This window comes from Ictalurus punctatus, chromosome 12, assembly GCF_001660625.3.
Source record: "Ictalurus punctatus breed USDA103 chromosome 12, Coco_2.0, whole genome shotgun sequence".
Taxonomy (NCBI): domain Eukaryota; kingdom Metazoa; phylum Chordata; class Actinopteri; order Siluriformes; family Ictaluridae; genus Ictalurus; species Ictalurus punctatus.
Window position 1 is genome coordinate 4,981,211 of NC_030427.2, and position 17,500 is coordinate 4,998,710.

The following is a 17,500-nucleotide window of genomic DNA, read 5'->3' on the forward strand; positions in this document are numbered from 1 at the left end:
CCAAAATCACACCTGAATACTGAATACTGTGACTGATTAATTTCTTCATACAGGGAGTGTCTTGAAGCTGTCATTACAAACAAAGGCTTCTCCATTAAGTATTAAATACATTTCAGTTAGTGTATTGAATACTTTTTTTCTGTGTCATTCCACTTTATTACACATAACATTATTTATGGACTTTGATGTTTGGTTTTCTTTATATGTGCAGATTTCCTGAGTTAATACTGATGTCTGGTGAAGCTATTCACATAAACTTTTCATTGGAAATATATTTTTCTGAAAAAAATGTTGACGTATCCAATACTTCTTTCCCCCCATTGTGCGTGTGTGCGTGTATATATACAAAGGGAACCTACACAATTTTATGGAAGGGGTTTCTAATGTTGTGTGTGTGTGTGTGTGTATATATATATATATATGTGTGTGTGTGTGTATGTATGTATGTGTGTGTGTATATATATATATATATATACATACACACACACACACAGTATCTCACAAAAGGGTGTACACCCCTCACATTTTTTGTACATATTTGATGATATCTTTTCATGTAACAACACTGAAGAAATGACACTTTGCTACAATGTAAAGTAGTGAGTGTACAGCTTGTGTAACAGTGTAAATTTGCTGTCCCCTCAAAATAACTCAACACACAGTTATTAATGTCTAAACCGCTGGCAACAAAAGTGAGTACGCCCCTAAGTGAAAATGTCCAAATTGGGCCCAAAGTGTCAATATTTTGTGTGGCCACCATTATTTTCCAGCACTGCCTTATCCCTCTTGGGCATGGAGTTCACCAGAGCTTCACAGGTTGCCACTGGAGTCCTCTTCCACTCCTCCATGACGACATCACGGAACTAGTGGATGTTAGAGACCTTATGCTCCTCCACCTTCCATTTGAGGATGCCCCACACATGCTCAATAGGGTTTAGGTCTGGAGACATGCTTGGCCAGTTCATCACCTTCACGCTCAGCTTCTTTAGCAAGGTAGTGGTCGTCTTGGAGGTGTGTTTGGGGTTGTTATCATGCTGGAATACTGCCCTGCAGCCCAGTATCCGAAGGGAGGGGATCATGCTCTGCTTCAGTATGTCACAGTCCATGTTGGCATTCATGGTTCCCTCAATGAACTGTAGCTCCCCAGTGCCGGCAGCACTCATGCAGCCCCAGACCATGATACTCCCACCACCATGCTTGACTGTGGGCAACATACACTTGTCTTTGTACTCCTCACCTGGTTGCCGCCACACATGCTTGACACCTTCTGAACCAAATAAGTTTATCTTGGTCTCATCAGACCACAGGACATGGTTCCAGTGATCCATGTCCTTAGTCTGCTTGTCTTCAGCAAACTGTTTGGGGGCTTTCTTGTGCATCATCTTTAGAAGAGGCTTCCTTCTGGGACGACAGCCATGCAGACCAATTTTTATTCAGTGTGCGGCGTATGGTCTGAGCACTGACAGACTGGCCCCCCCACCCCTTCAACCTCTGCAGCAATGCTGGCAGCACTCATATGTCTATTTCCCAAAGACAACCTCCGGATATGATGCTGAGCACCTGCACTCAACTTCTTTGGTCGACCATGGCGAGGCCTGTTCTGAGTGGAACCTGTCCTGTTAAACCACTGTATGGTCTTGGCCACTCAGTGTCAGGGTCTTGGCAATCTTCTTATAGCGTAGGCCATCTTTATGTAGAGCAACAATTCTTTTTTTCAAATCCTCAGAGAGTTCTTTGCCATGAGGTCCCATGTTGAACTTCCAGTGACCAGTATGAGGGAGTGTGAGAGCAATGACACCAAATTTAACACACCTGCTCCCCATTCACACCTGAGCTTTTGTAACACTAATAAGTCACATGACACCGGGGTGGGAAAATGGCTAATTGGGCCCAATTTGGACATTTTCACTTAGGTGTGTACTCACTTTTGTTGCCAGCGGTTTAGACATTAATGGCTATGTGTTGAGTTATTTTGAGGGGACAGCAAATTTACACTGTTACACAAGCTGTACACTCACTACTTTTAGCAAAGTGTCATTTCTTCAGTGTTGTCACATGAAAAAATATAATCAAATATTTACAAAAATGTGAGGGGTGTACTTCCTTTTGTGAGATACTATATATATATATATATATATATATATATATATATATATATATATATATATATATATATATATATATATATATATATAATACACCCCCCCCCCCCCCCCCGATCAGCCCTAACAATAAAAATCCCTTCCATAAAATTGTGTATTTCCACTAGGCCCCCAGACAGCTCTGTCATCTGACTCGTAAAATCCACAAGACCTCTGAAGGTGTGTAACACCAAGAAGTTAGCAGCAGATGGTTTAAGTTCTGTAGTGATGATATTGCATGTGAGCAATGCACTGAGGGAGTAGGGAATTCTCCTTAACATGTGGATCTGTATTTTGCCTGAATAAATTTGTCATACGTACTTTGCGTATAGTAATATTCTATTAATTGAAAATCATGTATCATTTGTCTCATTACAGATAAAATTACAACAAAGTCTTAGATTTTTACGTCTCGCTTGTTACCGATTTCCAAACAGGCATTTATCGAAGTCACTCCTGTCGCAGTTGAATCTAACTTAATCATATATACACTATGTAGGTTCTAGAACACAGTTATTTTACATCTTTAAAAGGGTCCATGTTCAGTGAACAGAAAGGCATTTGGAATACAGTCTGACCATGTATTTGTACAGGGCTTCAATAATACATTATTCCAGTGTGAAAGTGAGTGGAAGATGGCACCCATGTTGAGGTGGCACTAAACTGCAGTGGAAATTCAAGCTCAGAAAAGGGAGCTGAGTTGAGTCGAGCTGTACTGTGCAGTGGAAAAATTGGCTTAAGTTGCAAGGTGGGGTCTCCAAAGATCAGAGTTGTTTGTCCAGCACGTCACAGATGCTCTATCGGATTGATATCTGGTTAATTTTGAGGCCGAGTCAACACCATAAACTCTGTCATGTTCGTCAAATCATTCCATTCAAATCATTGCAGTGTGGCAGGGTGCATTATCTGAAGAGGCCACTCCCATTAGGGAATACCGTTGCCATGAAGGTGTGTGCTTGGTCTGCAACAATGTTTAGGTAGGTGGTACATGTCAAAGTAACATCAGCATGAATGCCATGACGCAGGGTTTCCAAGCAGAACATTGCCCAAAGCATCACACTGCCTCTGCTTGTTTGCTTCCCATAGTGCATCTTGGTGCCATCTCCCAGCAAACAATTCGACGTCGAATAGTCGGCGAAAAGTCGCAAAGATTATAGTCGATATGATGTATAATCAAGCTACTTTCAAGCCGTAAAAACGAGGACAATTTTATACACATTTTATCTTTGAAAGCAAGCCTCTAAATGTAATGACTCTAAGCGGATATTATATGTCGAAACGAAGCGTGATTCCGACAAAACCATCATAAATGGTAAGGTGCTTTACACTGTGTCTCATTTACCCATTCACACACCCACTCACACACCAATGGTAGCAGAGCTGCCATGCAAGGTGCTAACTTGCCATTGGGAGCAACTTGGGGTTCAATGTCTTGCCCAAGGACACTTCGGCATGTGGATTCATGCGGGCCGGGAATCGAACCTCCAACTCTATGATTAGTGGACAACCCACTCTTCCAACTGATGATTATGTTGTGATAATATATGGAATATTTTAATCAAAGTATAATCCAATCAAAGTATAATCTTATCATCGATGTATAATATATGAGAGTATACTCTGTTATATCTCTTGTATCGTGTACTGTCCCCTATTATCGCTCACATTCAAGCGCAATATCGACCACTATCAGATCAACTTTCATATTTATTAAGCGCGATTTCGACCATGTATTAGCAACAAAGGGATTGGGACTTCAAAATCTTTTATTCAGGTATATAAAATAAACATTTTTACACGTCATAGAAATGCCTAGAGTATAATCTACTTAAAAATCCATTCATATATAGCACAAACATACCAGTTCAAGATATAGCCTATATGTACAATGAAATCCAATGTGGTTTAGGGACGATCTCTGCGCATGCGCAAGCTTAGCTTCGTATGTTTGGTTTCGTATGTTTGGTTTCGTATGCAAGAGATTTCGTATTCCCGTAAATTGGAGAATACGCAATCAAAAAATGAAATAAAAATAAATCTTGGTGAACAATAAACAATCACATCTAGATATATTTCTTTGAAATCACACAGCAGTAACTTCATGAATCAGTTTTTTCGCATAATTCAAAGTAATATAGCGTTTCACTAATGTTAACATTGTTCAAGCTTCTTTTCTACGTATATTCAAAGTCCATGATTTTTTTTGTCGTGATCAAGCCTCTTTTCGACTAACTGTAGCTGTAGCATTTCAACGGCGGGGGTTCGCTTGACTTCATTGAAAGCGCATTTGTGTTTGCTGTTCTTCAGGTAAGTGATGCACCTGGCCATGCACATGATGTAAAAGAAAATGTGATTCATCAGACCAGTCCACCTTCTTCCGTTGTTCCATGGTCCAGTTCTGATGCTCATGTGACACATTGTAGCCACTTTTGTTGGTGGACAGTAGTCAACATCGGAACTCTGTCAATGCACATCCCCATATGCAGCAAGTTGCGATGCATGGTGTGTTCTGACACCTTAGTGTAATAGCCAGCATTAATTGCTTAAGCAAATTGTGCTACAGTAACTCTTCTGTGGGATTAGATCAGATGGACTAGCCTTTGCTTCCCATGAGTATCAGTGAGCCGTGGGCACCGATGACCCCCTAAACGTTCACCGATTGTCCTTCCTTGAACCACTTTTGGTAGGTACTAACCACTGCATACTGGGAAAAGAAATCACATTTCTTCATGAATAATATAGACACTTTGGTAAATATTTCATTGCCCCCACTTTAATGAAATTGCTATGTAGTCTTAAAGCAATCGCCTGTGATGGAATGGTACATTCAGTGGACAGGAAACCAGTCAGATGAGTAGGTGGAATCCAAAGACACTACAGTACAACTGAAAGTAAGGTGCAAGTAGAAGAATGTGCAAAACTGTGTAGTGAAAAACCTTTTTTCAGCCTACAATACAGAAAACACCTCCTCAACTTGAAATTTCAACTCAGCAACTTGGGGTCTTCTCAACTACCAGTTCCTTTCCCATTCATGGAGTGACGTCAAATAAACATGGCTGCACACACTTGTGAACAGTGTAAAGTACCCCTTCTCTTAAATTAGTATTAAATTCGAGGTATTATAACAGTATTAGCTTTAGATCAGTTAATATACAGGCACAGTACTGTAATATTGACCATACTAATCACTGTTTTGAGAAAGTACTCTTCAACATTACAGTTATTACTAAGAATATCCAGCTAGGTTGTTGCTAATTGTCTGCTGGCTAGATTGTTACTAACACCACTTGCTATGGTACGCTGTTGTTGCTCTACTGAAATTTCAGTCCAAAATGGTAACACACAAAAGACACACTTTCAATGAGGTGTTTTTTCCGGCTTTGCACATTGACAATCCAGGGGTGGGAAATGACAAAAAAAAAAAAAGACATACAAATTGCAAATTAAAACTTTCAAGGCACAGCATTAGTCCATCTGCCAAGAGCAATTGGAGGCAAGGGGGATTTAGTGCCATTGATGCCCTTGATAATGCCTTTCACTCTACTTAGGCTTATGATGAATAATTAATAAATATTATAGGAATATTTATTTTTCTAACATATCAGAATGCTGCTACTGTGCCACATAATTAGCCTATAATTGCCATCTTTGCAGTTATATGCTTATTTCATTTTATATCATGAATATCTCTGATAAATTATCATCATCTATGCATTTCTTAATGGTTTGTCTGTCTCCCTACAGCTCTTCGGGTGCTAGTGTTGTGGCCATAGACAACAAGATTGAGCAAGCAATGGTGAGGATTTTAATTTATTTACTTATTTTAATGATGGTTAAAACTAATATATTGTCCCTTTCACTAAGAACCATTATTGCTTATAGAGCTTGATGAAAAACACACCTCAGGTCTGTTTATGTATTTAGCAGCTTGGGGCTTTTTGATTGTTGTTAGGCAAAGAATGTGCCATGGACCCCCATTCTAAATAACTTGACAGTAGATTGCCTCCATCTGCAGGAGGCTGGACCATTTTGGTCCTTCTTGTGTAACATCTAGATCCCTCTATGCTTTGTTATTCTAAATCTGATTCAATATCCCTGCTGCTGCAATGTTTTGGATACTGCTGAAAACTTTGGCCTATTAAAAGCAAACAAACCTTTCTGAATCTCTTAAAGTTGGGGAACTTTGGCAGTTGGAGGACAGTTTATTTGTGGACTGTATAATCGTAGTGATGTGGTAAACCAGAACATTCAGCTAACTCCAGGCAAACATTTTATGGACACAGAAGATCTCACTATAATCTTGGTTGAAATTAGTTTGCTACAGCCTACCAACAGCAAAATAGAGTCTCAATGCATAAAGCGAGAACACAGCCAAGTTGAAATCGACGCTAACAAATGAAAACACACGATATTCCACTGTACAAATAGAATCTGGATGAATGGACACAAAGAAAATAAGATACTAGGCCTAAAAGAAACTGTACAACAATTGAAGAAAAAACTACTTTATTTATTTATTTTTTTTTAAAATTACATTTAAAAAAATAAAATAAAAAAACATAAGTAGTTTTTTCTTCAATTCTTGTACAGTTTCTTTTTTTATTAAGACTGATGACTGATTAACACTTGAAGTAGAAGGAAGGTTGAATGCAAAAAAACATGTTATAGGGTGTTATATATATATATATATATATATATATTGTCGCGACCGGCAGAGTGCCGGCGCACATAAGAAGGAAATCGCTCCTTCTCCAACTGCCGCACCGGCACGACGTGGGCAGCCTCCTGCCGAACATTCCGCCAGCCGGAAGGACCGCCGCGGCAGGGCGGGGCTGACGCGACTCCGGCCAGCGATTGGCGGATCCAACGGGGAAGTCCCACCACTCAGGCGACGGCGGAGGAGGATAAAAGGGCGTGCTTCCGGCTGGGAAGGGGGAGGAGAATATCGTAGCGTCAAGACGGACTCCGTGCGTGTTTGCAGCGATGTGCAATCTCCGATCACGACGGTAATCTCACGCCCCACGCTAATCTCTCTCTCTCTCCCTCTCTTCAGAAGGCACAAGCGCGGACGAGACCGCCGGATAGTGAGAGTCGCACACACGGAGGACGCCGGCCCGGGAAAACCCCCGCCCCGCCTCGGGAATCCCGCCTCCGCCACGAGTAGACTCCGCCGGCCGCCACGCCTCCACAAAACCCCGCGCTTATCCACTTATAACCCATTCACTTCACCCTAGCCACAATAAACCACCGCTTACAACCATCCTTCTGTCTCCTGTGGGTCTGTACGCCGCCCTTCCCCGGGCTAATTCCTCACAACTGGTGGAGGATGCAGGCGTAGTACAGACCCGACTACCACACAAAAAAGAAAAAAAATTTTTATAAATAAACGCGTTAGAGAGAGGAAAAAAAAAAAAAAAGGAGCCCCCCCAAAATGGACCGCACCCTGCAATACCTGCTGGATGCCAGCCTCCAGCAGCACGCTGTGACACAGCAGCTCGCCGAGAGCCTTCAGGTCGCCATACAGACACTGATCGCCATGAGGACTGAGGCCCCCGCCGCCTCCGTGCCTCTCCCCGACGCAAGCAGTGAGATCCGCCGCCTATTACCCCCCCTCGGCCCCGAAGAGGACCTCGAGGCGTACTTCGAAGCCTTCGAGAGTATCGCCCGCCGGGAGGGGTGGGACCGTGAAGATTGGCCACACGCCCTTGGCCCACTACTCACGGGAGAGGCCCGAACAGCCTACTATGCCCTCGAGCCGGAGGAGGCCGCAGACTACCTGGCGATGAAGGAGGGAGTCCTGGCATGGTGTGGCCGAACCCCTGGCCAGGCAGCTACTGAATTCCATCGCTGGGTTTATCGACCAGGTGCCCGACCACGGTGCCAGATGAGCGCCCTCATCCGGATCACCAAACGATGGCTCCGGCCGGATCGGCATACCGCCTCAGAGGTGGCAGAGAAAGTGGCGGTCGACCGTTTCCTGAGGGCGCTACCACGGGCAGAGAGACAGGCTGTGGGGGCACATGCCACAACTACGCCCCAGGAACTCCTGACTGTCCTGGAGCGAACCTTGGCCACCCTAGAGCTCGACCCCGGGGAGCAGCAGCACCTCGATCGGCCCCTCGGTGCCCCGGTCCGACCGCCAGACCCGGCCCTGCACCTGGAGGAACCCCCAGAGGGCGCCCACTTGTGAACACCCCCGAAATGAGTCCATGCCTACAGAGCCGGAGAGGGAAGCCGCCTGGCTGCTGACAAAACCATGGCTCGCAGGCTGCGCCCTCCATCAGCGGCAACCGCCGGAGGCACCCTCTTTGACGGTGTGGGTCGAAGGGAAACCAGTAACCGCCCTACTGGACACCGGGAGCACGGTGACCCTCGCCCAGCCCTCCATCCTGCCTGACGGACGCCGCCCAAGCGGGACGCTCACCATGACCTGCGTCCATGGGGACACCCGGGAAGTCCTCGCAGCCGAGGTCCAGATCCGGGGCGAAGCCGGCACCTGGCCCCTTCAGGTCGGAATCATCCCCAAACTCCCCGTGCCCCTCCTCCTGGGACGAGACTGGCCCGGATTCCGGGTGGTACCGAGAGCCGGGCCCCGGAGATCGCGGCGACGTGTGAAGGGGCAAGCAAGGATTGACAGGGTGGGCCCCATCGTCCGGGAGGCTGGCCTGACAGCGAACCCAAAGAAATGCCACCCAGGGCTGACGGAAGCCCAGTACCTGGGATACCGTATCGGACGGGGAATGCTGAAGCCCCAACTAAAGAAGATCAAGGCTGTGAAGGACTATCCGCGTCCGACATCGAAAAACCAGGTACGTGCCTTCTTGGGATTGGCGGGCTACTACCGCAGGTTCGTGCCTAACTTTTCTGCTGTAGCCTCTCCCCTCTCAGACCTTACAAAGAAGGGCCAGCCAGACCAGGTGAGGTGGACAGCCGATGCAGAAAGGGCCTTCCAGGCCCTAAAAGAAGCCCTCACCGACACCCTCTGGGCCCACCACCGAGCGGCAGTAGGCTCGGAGCTGAGGGGGGGGTACTGTCGCGACCGGCAGAGTGCCGGCGCACATAAGAAGGAAATCGCTCCTTCTCCAACTGCCGCACCGGCACGACGTGGGCAGCCTCCTGCCGAACATTCCGCCAGCCGGAAGGACCGCCTAATTCCTCACAATATATATATATATATATATATATATATATATATATATATGTATGTATATATATATATATATATATATATATATATATATATATATATATATATATGTATATATGTATATGTATATGTATGTATCTATATAGGATGACCATACATACTCTTTATCCCAGACATGGCCTTAAAAAAAAGTCCGATCGGAATTTTGAAAATGTCTTGGCACACATGAAAAGAAACTAAATCTTCAACAGATCTTGTAAACAGACACTGTGACATGGAAGCACGTGCATGTGAAATGACCCAGAATTAATCACATTTAATATAAATTGGCTGGATGTGGCAGATAGAGCTTATTGTGCATCAGCTCAGAATGCGGAGACGAACCACAAGGGCGCATTTCACTGACTTAACAGATGCAAGTTTAAGGAAGTGTAGGACCTCAGTGCACAAGCAGCTCAGCCTCTATCACCACAAGGTGTCATAACTGTGAAGAGGATCATGGCCAAAAAAGGAGATCAAATCATAAAAACTGGCACGTGCATCATGATGGTTGACAAACCCCATCCACCAGAGTGAATCTGATTTATTATATCTGAAGGTCCCTTTTGATCTTTCCCAACCCTCTTAGATGCTTCAACTGTCAGAGACTGTCGTAATTCTGCTGGATGTAAGAACAAGCCTATTTGTTGCAGTTGTGGAGAGGAAAGGGATGAGGAAACCTGTCCAAAACCACCAAAATGCAGAAATTGCACAGGTGACCATCCAGCCTCATGAAAATGTACGGGATCTATGTGGCCCTACGTGGATCAAAAGAGAAAGAAATTAAAAAAGTGAAATGCCTAAAAAAAGGTGAACTATGTAGAAGAAAGCAAAGAGGTTGAGAAGCTCACTATTTTCAAATTTGAGAAATCTTTTGCCTCAGTGGTACTACCAGCCAAGCACTCGATGGAGTGTCAGACAGATATGACCTGGTTAACAAGAGAAAAACCAAGACTAATTAGTAATAAAAGTTCAACTTCATCAAAAAAGAAGACACAAAGTACCAAAACTTCAAGTCAAACACAAACCGAAACCATTGCAGACCCAAGCTCAACAGTGGAACGTCCCCTGACTTCTAAAGGAAAGAAGACACAAGTAAACCTCTGCTCTGGTGCAGAGGTTGAGGTGTTTACAATTGTCATTGGATAGCATGGCCTCTTCTCTGCCACCTGTGACGCATCACTGACTAAACTTGTGGTTTCATAACTCCCAAAATTCACAATTCTAGACCTTGTGGCTACCATGTTCATCAGTGACCAGGTTCTGGTATTACTGGTAGTATATCCTGCATGTCACTAACAGCTGCTTCCTGGTGGCTTCACATAAAAGAGCCAGTCATAGCCAGTTGTGCCTTTTAGCCGGTCATTCTGCTCATCATCTTCAGAAGTGCGAGGAGGATCAAGAATATTTTCTTCTTCTCTGTAACAATAAATGATCATGAATACAAAGTACAATAAGTACCCAAAAATCACCCATAGTAAATGCTAAATTGGCTTTTATATTTATATAATAACAATAATAATTCTATATTTCTATTCTTTCCCATGCTGGTGCATTTGTTGTTGATTATTGTAACATTCTGGGATCTAATGGAGTTGAGTACGGATGCAAATTCAGATAAAGACGTTTATTAAGAGAGGCAGGCAGACAAATCCAAATCGTAATACAGAGACGTGGTCAAGACAGTCAAACGGTCAGGCGATTGGAAAACGGGCATAAATTGGGCTAGGTTGTAATCAAAAATGAGGAAACGATAAAGGGGAAACAAGAAAGGGAGAGCTAAACTCAATACTGCACGATTTGCACAGAGACACATGGGGTTTAAATGAATAATGTAATCATGGGTAAACACGGACAGCTGAAACCAATGTTGACACACCTTCGGACAACAACCAATGACTAAACGGGGGCGGAGACCGAACATAATCAAAACAGATGCACTTGTCCACAGTAAACAAAGTCACAGTCATAAACAACCGAAAAGCGTGCGATCGCTGAACGCTTGTGCACCTGGCTCGTGCATGTGCATGCACGCCGGCTTTCCGAGCACGCTGTACACTGCAGCACTGTCTCAGGGGGAAATCGTGACAGGACCCCCCCCCCCCACCTCCCGGTTTGCTCCTCCCGGAGCGCCAGAAAACACTCCCCTCACCTGGCAGTCTTGGCATCTGGGCAAAATTTCCCCAGCTGAACCAGGAGACTGAGTGGCATCCTTAGCGGAGCAGGAAAGCAGAGCGAGGTCCTCAGCTAATCTTGGCATAGTGGCTTCCACGTCAGCGTAGGGAAGTAAAACGGAGCTTTTGGCTGCAACGGGAGGTGGAGAAACTTCCTCAGTAGAACAGGGTGGCTGAGTAGCATCCTCAACTGTCTAGGGATGCTGAGTGGTGTCCACAGTCATGCAGAAAGTCTGAGTGTCGTTCTCCTATCGATTTTGCAGCCTGAACTTGGTTGGCTGTGTTGTCCGTCTCAGGCATGAGAACTTGGTTGGTCAGAACTTGGCTTGAAAGGTTGTCTCTTCGACCTTGGACAGGAACTTGGCTCCATGCTGGAGCTCTGGAGATGAGACAACCTTGTGAGTCTCAGGCTGAAACTCTGGGGATGAGACTGCCTCGTCGGTCTCGGGTTGGAGCTCAGGAGGTGAGACCACCTTGGAGGTCTTGAGCTGAAGCTTTGAGGTCACCACATTGACCTCTGGCTGGAGCTCGGCAGGTGAGACCACCTCATGTGTCTCGAGCTGGAGCTCTGGTGCCGAGGTCGCTACGTTGACCTTTGGGTGGAGCTCGGCAGGTGAGACCACCTTGTATGTCTCAAGCTGGAGCTCTGAAGTCGCCATGTTGACGTCTGGCTGGAGCTTAGCAGGTGAGACCACCTGATGGGTCTCAGGTTCGAGCTCTGGAGATGAGGTCGCCACATTGACCTCTGGTTGGAGCTCAGCAAGTGAGACCACTTTGTGAGTCTCATGTTGGAGCTCTGAGTAGGAGGTCACCCATTTAGCCTTCTCGTAATATGTAGTAAACAGCACATCAAGGTTCATCTCTGAGGCATGGCTCCCCCACAAGATCCTCAAAGACTGCCCAGGATTTTGGACTGCCGAACATCCTCACGACTAGTCCCACAAACTGATTGACGTTCTCCAGTCCCCTGGATCCCATGGCTGCTAAACACTGCGCACACTGGCATGCTGGGTCACAAAACCGGGACAGCAGGAACCCAAGCCATTGCTTCTCGCTGGGCTTGGGGTCCATTAGGCTAGAAAAGTATATCTTGTAGTCCCCAAGAGAAAAGTCAGGATCACCTGACAAACCATCAAACAGCTCCGGAAGCTCGGTTCTTCTCCACTGCGGAAACTGGATCGAATCCACAGCTGGGACGGTTTGCTTGGTTTTCCTTGTATGACGTCTCCTCCATCTTCCTGCTGCATCCATATTAGGACGCAGTATTCTGTAACGTTCCGGGATCTAATGGAGTTGAGCACAGATGCAAATGCAGATAAAGACGTTTAATAAGGAGAGAGGCAGTCAGACAAATCCAAATCGTTATACAGAGACATGGTCAAAACAGGCAAAGGGTCAGGCGATTGGCAAATGGGCATAAACTGGGCTTGGCTGTAATCAAAAACAAGGAAACGAGAAACAAGGTAAATCACAGGAAACATGAAACGATAACTGGGAAACGAGAAAGGGAGCGCTAGGTATAGAGCTAAACTCAATACTGTGCAATTTGCACAGAGACAAGAGGGGTTTAAATGAATAACATAATCATGGGTAAACACGGACAGCTGAAACCAATGTTAAGAGACCTTTGGACAACAACCAATGACTAAACGGGGGTGGAGACCGAACATAATCAATACAAACGCACGTGTTCACAGTAAACAAAGTCACAGTCATAAACAACCGAAAAGCATGTGTTCGCTGAGCGCTCGTGCACGCACTCCGGCTTTCCGAGCTCGCTGCAAATTGCAGCACTGTCTCAAGGGGAAATCGTGACATTTATTATTATAAAAAATGCAGTGCCATGCTACATGTAAAAACAATTACTTCCATGCCATGTGAAAAAATTACTAATATTATTAATATATTATTAATAAAAATAATTTACTTTTCACGGACCGTGTCCACTCCGAGCTGGAATGCACCTTGGCTCAATCCATGCTGTCTTTCTTCAAAAAAACCCTACAATTCCTCACCAGAGTCATGGGGAAGTCACACAAAGCTTTAGCGCGCCATTGACTTCAATTCAAACGCATCCCAAAACAGCAGACCGGAAACGCAAGCCCATGCGTAGAATTTTTGTACTGTACTACGCTGTGTGATGAAAGTTCAAATTTGGTGAACTCTAATCTGCGTAATCGTATCACGTGAAGACGTGTGGCCAATAAATAATCGCAATGTCACTGCGTGACCTTTTAAAAAAAATAAATAAATAAATAAAAAAAATTTTAAATGGAGGCGCTGATTTTAGCGGTATCGAGCTATTCACAACACAGCTTTGAAAGATTATAAAAACAACTTAAAAAGAGAGTCTGCCTGGTTTTGACAGATGATGTCGTATCCTGTTCCCGCCCATATTCGCAGGCCCACAAAAATACGCATGCTTAGCCTAGTGTGACCGCCTGACATGACACTGCACACACAGAAAGCCAATCTTATAACAGACTTGCAATGATAAAATAATTCCTTTGTTTATACTAATTGAAAATGTCCGATAAGTCAATTTCCATTCCTCCGCCAGAATGGTACACCAGTGTACTGGTTAAAAAGTTAAAGTTGTTAATTTATAAATGTTACTATTGAAAAATAATGGTTTGAATAAAACAATGAAAAAACATATTAATGCAACAAATCACATTAATGAACTAAAATTAGCTGCTCCTGGGGTCTTTGACATGATCACTCCATGGAATGTGTGTGTAGAGAAACTTTCCTTATTTACTGATAGATGTCCTGCTGTAATCAGCAGTGCCATCAAAGAGACAGTCTCCCAGATGAAAATTGATGGATAACTTTTGCCAATATCCAGCACATGTATACATGTAACGGCGTTACGTACTCAGGATACAAAAATCTGGTAACTGTAATCCGTTACAGTTACGTCAAAAAACAAAGTAATCAGATTACAGGTACATTTTGTACAAAATGGGAATACTATCAGGATTACAATCCTTTTCATTTAAAACCAAGGAATTAACCATTTAACATAACACAATATAGACAGCTGCATGATTATAGTTCTGGTTCTCACTTGCCAGTCGTGGCTCACATGAGCAACTTCCTGGTACATGCGCAAATAAATTTTGTGCAAAGTTAATTTGGTAGAAGTGAACACAAATTGTTCTCTGAAATGCTTTTGTAGAGTCACCATGCGTCCTCTTTTTCCCAGACATGTCCACTTTTTCGGACCTTAAAAAAGTGTCCGGCCGGGATTTCTAAATTTCAGAAAATGTCCATGATTCTGCTTCGTTTCAATATGATTATAGTCTAATACTGCATCATGTGTGCACATATTGACATTGCTCTCTGTTATTCCTGCCTTCTCTCACACCAATTGGTTGATTCTAAAAGGCTTGCAGCAACTACTGGTCAAATTCCTGCCTCTCAACCATTAGCCTGCTCTCAGCGAACGCACGAAGGTGAAGCACCGCTGTGTACGGAATTAAGCAGTTGCTTGACAGTAGCAGTGTCATTACAGCTGTCCTGAGTCGAAACAATGCCTATAGCCATATAAGGTCATTTTTAATTGTATGTTATCACATTGCTTCATATTACATCAGGGCTCTCCGGTAACAATTTCTTTTTAGAGCACTTGTGCTCCTAATTACAAAAATTTAAGAGCACAGTCAAAAATTTAGGAGCACAGTTGAAGCTTAGTTTTTTAGAGATGGTAACGTTAATGTGCCACAATATAACACACAAGTAGGCATGAGAAAACTTGAGATGATCAATTATGACAGACTTTAGGAACATAGTGCGAGCCGTGACACATTAATTTACCTTCTGATGAACTACATTTAATATTTTCGGTTAATTTTAATTCAATTCAATTTTATTTGTATAGTGCTTTTTACAATAGACATTGTCTCAAAGCAGCTTTACAGAAATATCAACACGGTATACAGATATTAAAGGTGTGAATTTATCCCAACTGAGCAAGCCACTGAGTGGCAACGGTGGCAAGGAAAAACTCCCTAAGATGTTTTAAGAGGAAGAAACCTTGAGAGGAAGGGAACCTGACTCAGAAGGGAACCCATCCTCATCTGGGTAACAACAGATAGTGTGAAAAAATTCATTATGGATTTATATGAAGTCTGTATGGCCTTAGGAGCAGTCGTAGTCCCAGCAGTCTGGAATTAGAGAAGAATAGACGAATAGAGAAGAATAGACTGCGAAGTAGTAGAACAGAATCTAGTCAGGGTAGGCTTCAGTAAACAAATACGTTTTAAGCCTAGACTTAAACACTGAGACTGTGTCTGAGTCCCGAACACTAATTGGAAGACTGTTCCATAACTGTGGGGCTCTATAAGAGAAAGCTCTTCCCCCTGGTGTAGCCTTCACTATTCGAGGTACCGTCAAATAGTCTGCATCTTTTGATCTAAGTAGGCGTGGCGGATCATATAAAACCAAAAGGTCGCTTAGATATTGTGGCGCAAGACCGTTTAGTGCTTTATAGGCTAATAAAAGTATTTTATAGTTAATGGAGATTTCACTGGGAGGCAATGCAGTACTGATAATATTGGTGTGATATGGTCGTATCTTCTAGTTCTAGTTAGGACTCTAGCAGCTGCATTCTGGACTAACTGGAGCTTATTTATATTCCTACTGGAACATCCAGACAGTAAGGCATTACAGTAATCTAATCTAGAGGTGAGGAAAGCATGAACTAGTATTTCCGCATCATGTAGTGACAGTATATTTCTTATCTTAGAAATATTTCTGAGATGAAAGCAAGCTATCCTAGTAATATTATCTACATGAGCATCAAATCATAGACTGGAGTCAATAATCACTCCAAGGTCTTTAACTGCTGTACATGATGAAACAGAAAGACCATCCAGAGTAACCATGTGATCAGAAAGATTACTTCTAGCTACACGTGGGCCTAATAAAAGTATTTCTGTTTTATCAGAATTAAGTAAAAGGAAGTTAATTAACATCCAATGTCTAATGTCCTTTACACTCAACTTTACTAAGCTTCTGTCTGTCCTCTGGCTTCGCTGAAACATACAACTGTGCATCATCAGCATAACAGTGGAAGCTAATTCTATGTTTACGAATAATTTGTCCTAGGGGTAGCATATATAAGTAAAGAGCAATGGGCCTAAAACAGAACCCTGTGGAACTCCAAAAGTAACCTCAGTACGCATGGAGAAATCACCATTTACATCTACGAACTGATAACGATCGGTCAGATAAGACCTGAGCCTTAATGCCAACAACATTTTCTAGTCTATCAAGTAGAATAATGTGATCTATAGTATCAAAAGCTGCACTAAGGTCGAGTAACACAAGCAACGAGACAGAACCCTGATCGTAGGTCTGTAGAAGGTCATTTACTACTTTAAGTAACGCTGTCTCTGTACTGTGATGAGGTCTAAATCCTGACTGATACATTTCATGAATGTTATTCCTATCTAAGTACGAGCATAACTGCTTTGCTACAACCTTTTCTAAAATCTTAGAGATGAAGGGGAGATTTGATATTGGTCTATAGCTGGACAATTGAGGCGGGTCAAGATCAGGATTTTTAATCAAGGGTTTAATAACCGCTAATTTGTGATTTAGGTACATAGCCAGTGCTTAAGGAAGAATTGATTATATTTAAAAGTGGTTCAATTACTCCTGGACAAATCTGTTTAAACAAACATGTAGGTACGGGATCTAGTATGCAAGTTGATGAATTGGCTGAAGAGATTAATGTAGCTAGTTCGGTCTCTCTAAGCAGAGCAAAACACTCATCTAAACATTGATCTGATATTGCTACATTGTCATGTAATGGGTTTGTTACAGTACTGTCCGGACAGACTGTATGCTAGGGCTGCACGATTATGGCCAAAATGATAATCCTGATTATTTTGATGAATATTGAGATCTCGATTATTTATCACGATTATTCATTGATTTTAGGGACAACATATTTTTATTACACTTTCACATTTAAATAAACAGACCGCTGC

The 17,500-nt window shown here is 43.4% G+C and overlaps 1 protein-coding gene across 2 annotated transcripts in view; it reads left to right on the forward strand.

The window, feature by feature from the left end:
• Positions 1 to 17,500, forward strand: part of LOC108272961 (TSC22 domain family protein 1) — a 51,916-nt gene that overhangs the window by 24,867 nt on the left and 9,549 nt on the right. For both annotated transcript variants that reach the window (XR_008397255.1, XM_017481854.3), the window contains one exon: positions 5,886 to 5,937. Coding sequence is in view for 1 of the 2 variants with exons in the window: in XM_017481854.3 (XP_017337343.1) it covers positions 5,886 to 5,937 (52 nt within the window). In the remaining variant the exon portion in view is untranslated. Of the gene's footprint in view, positions 1 to 5,885; positions 5,938 to 17,500 lie in introns of those variants that run through there.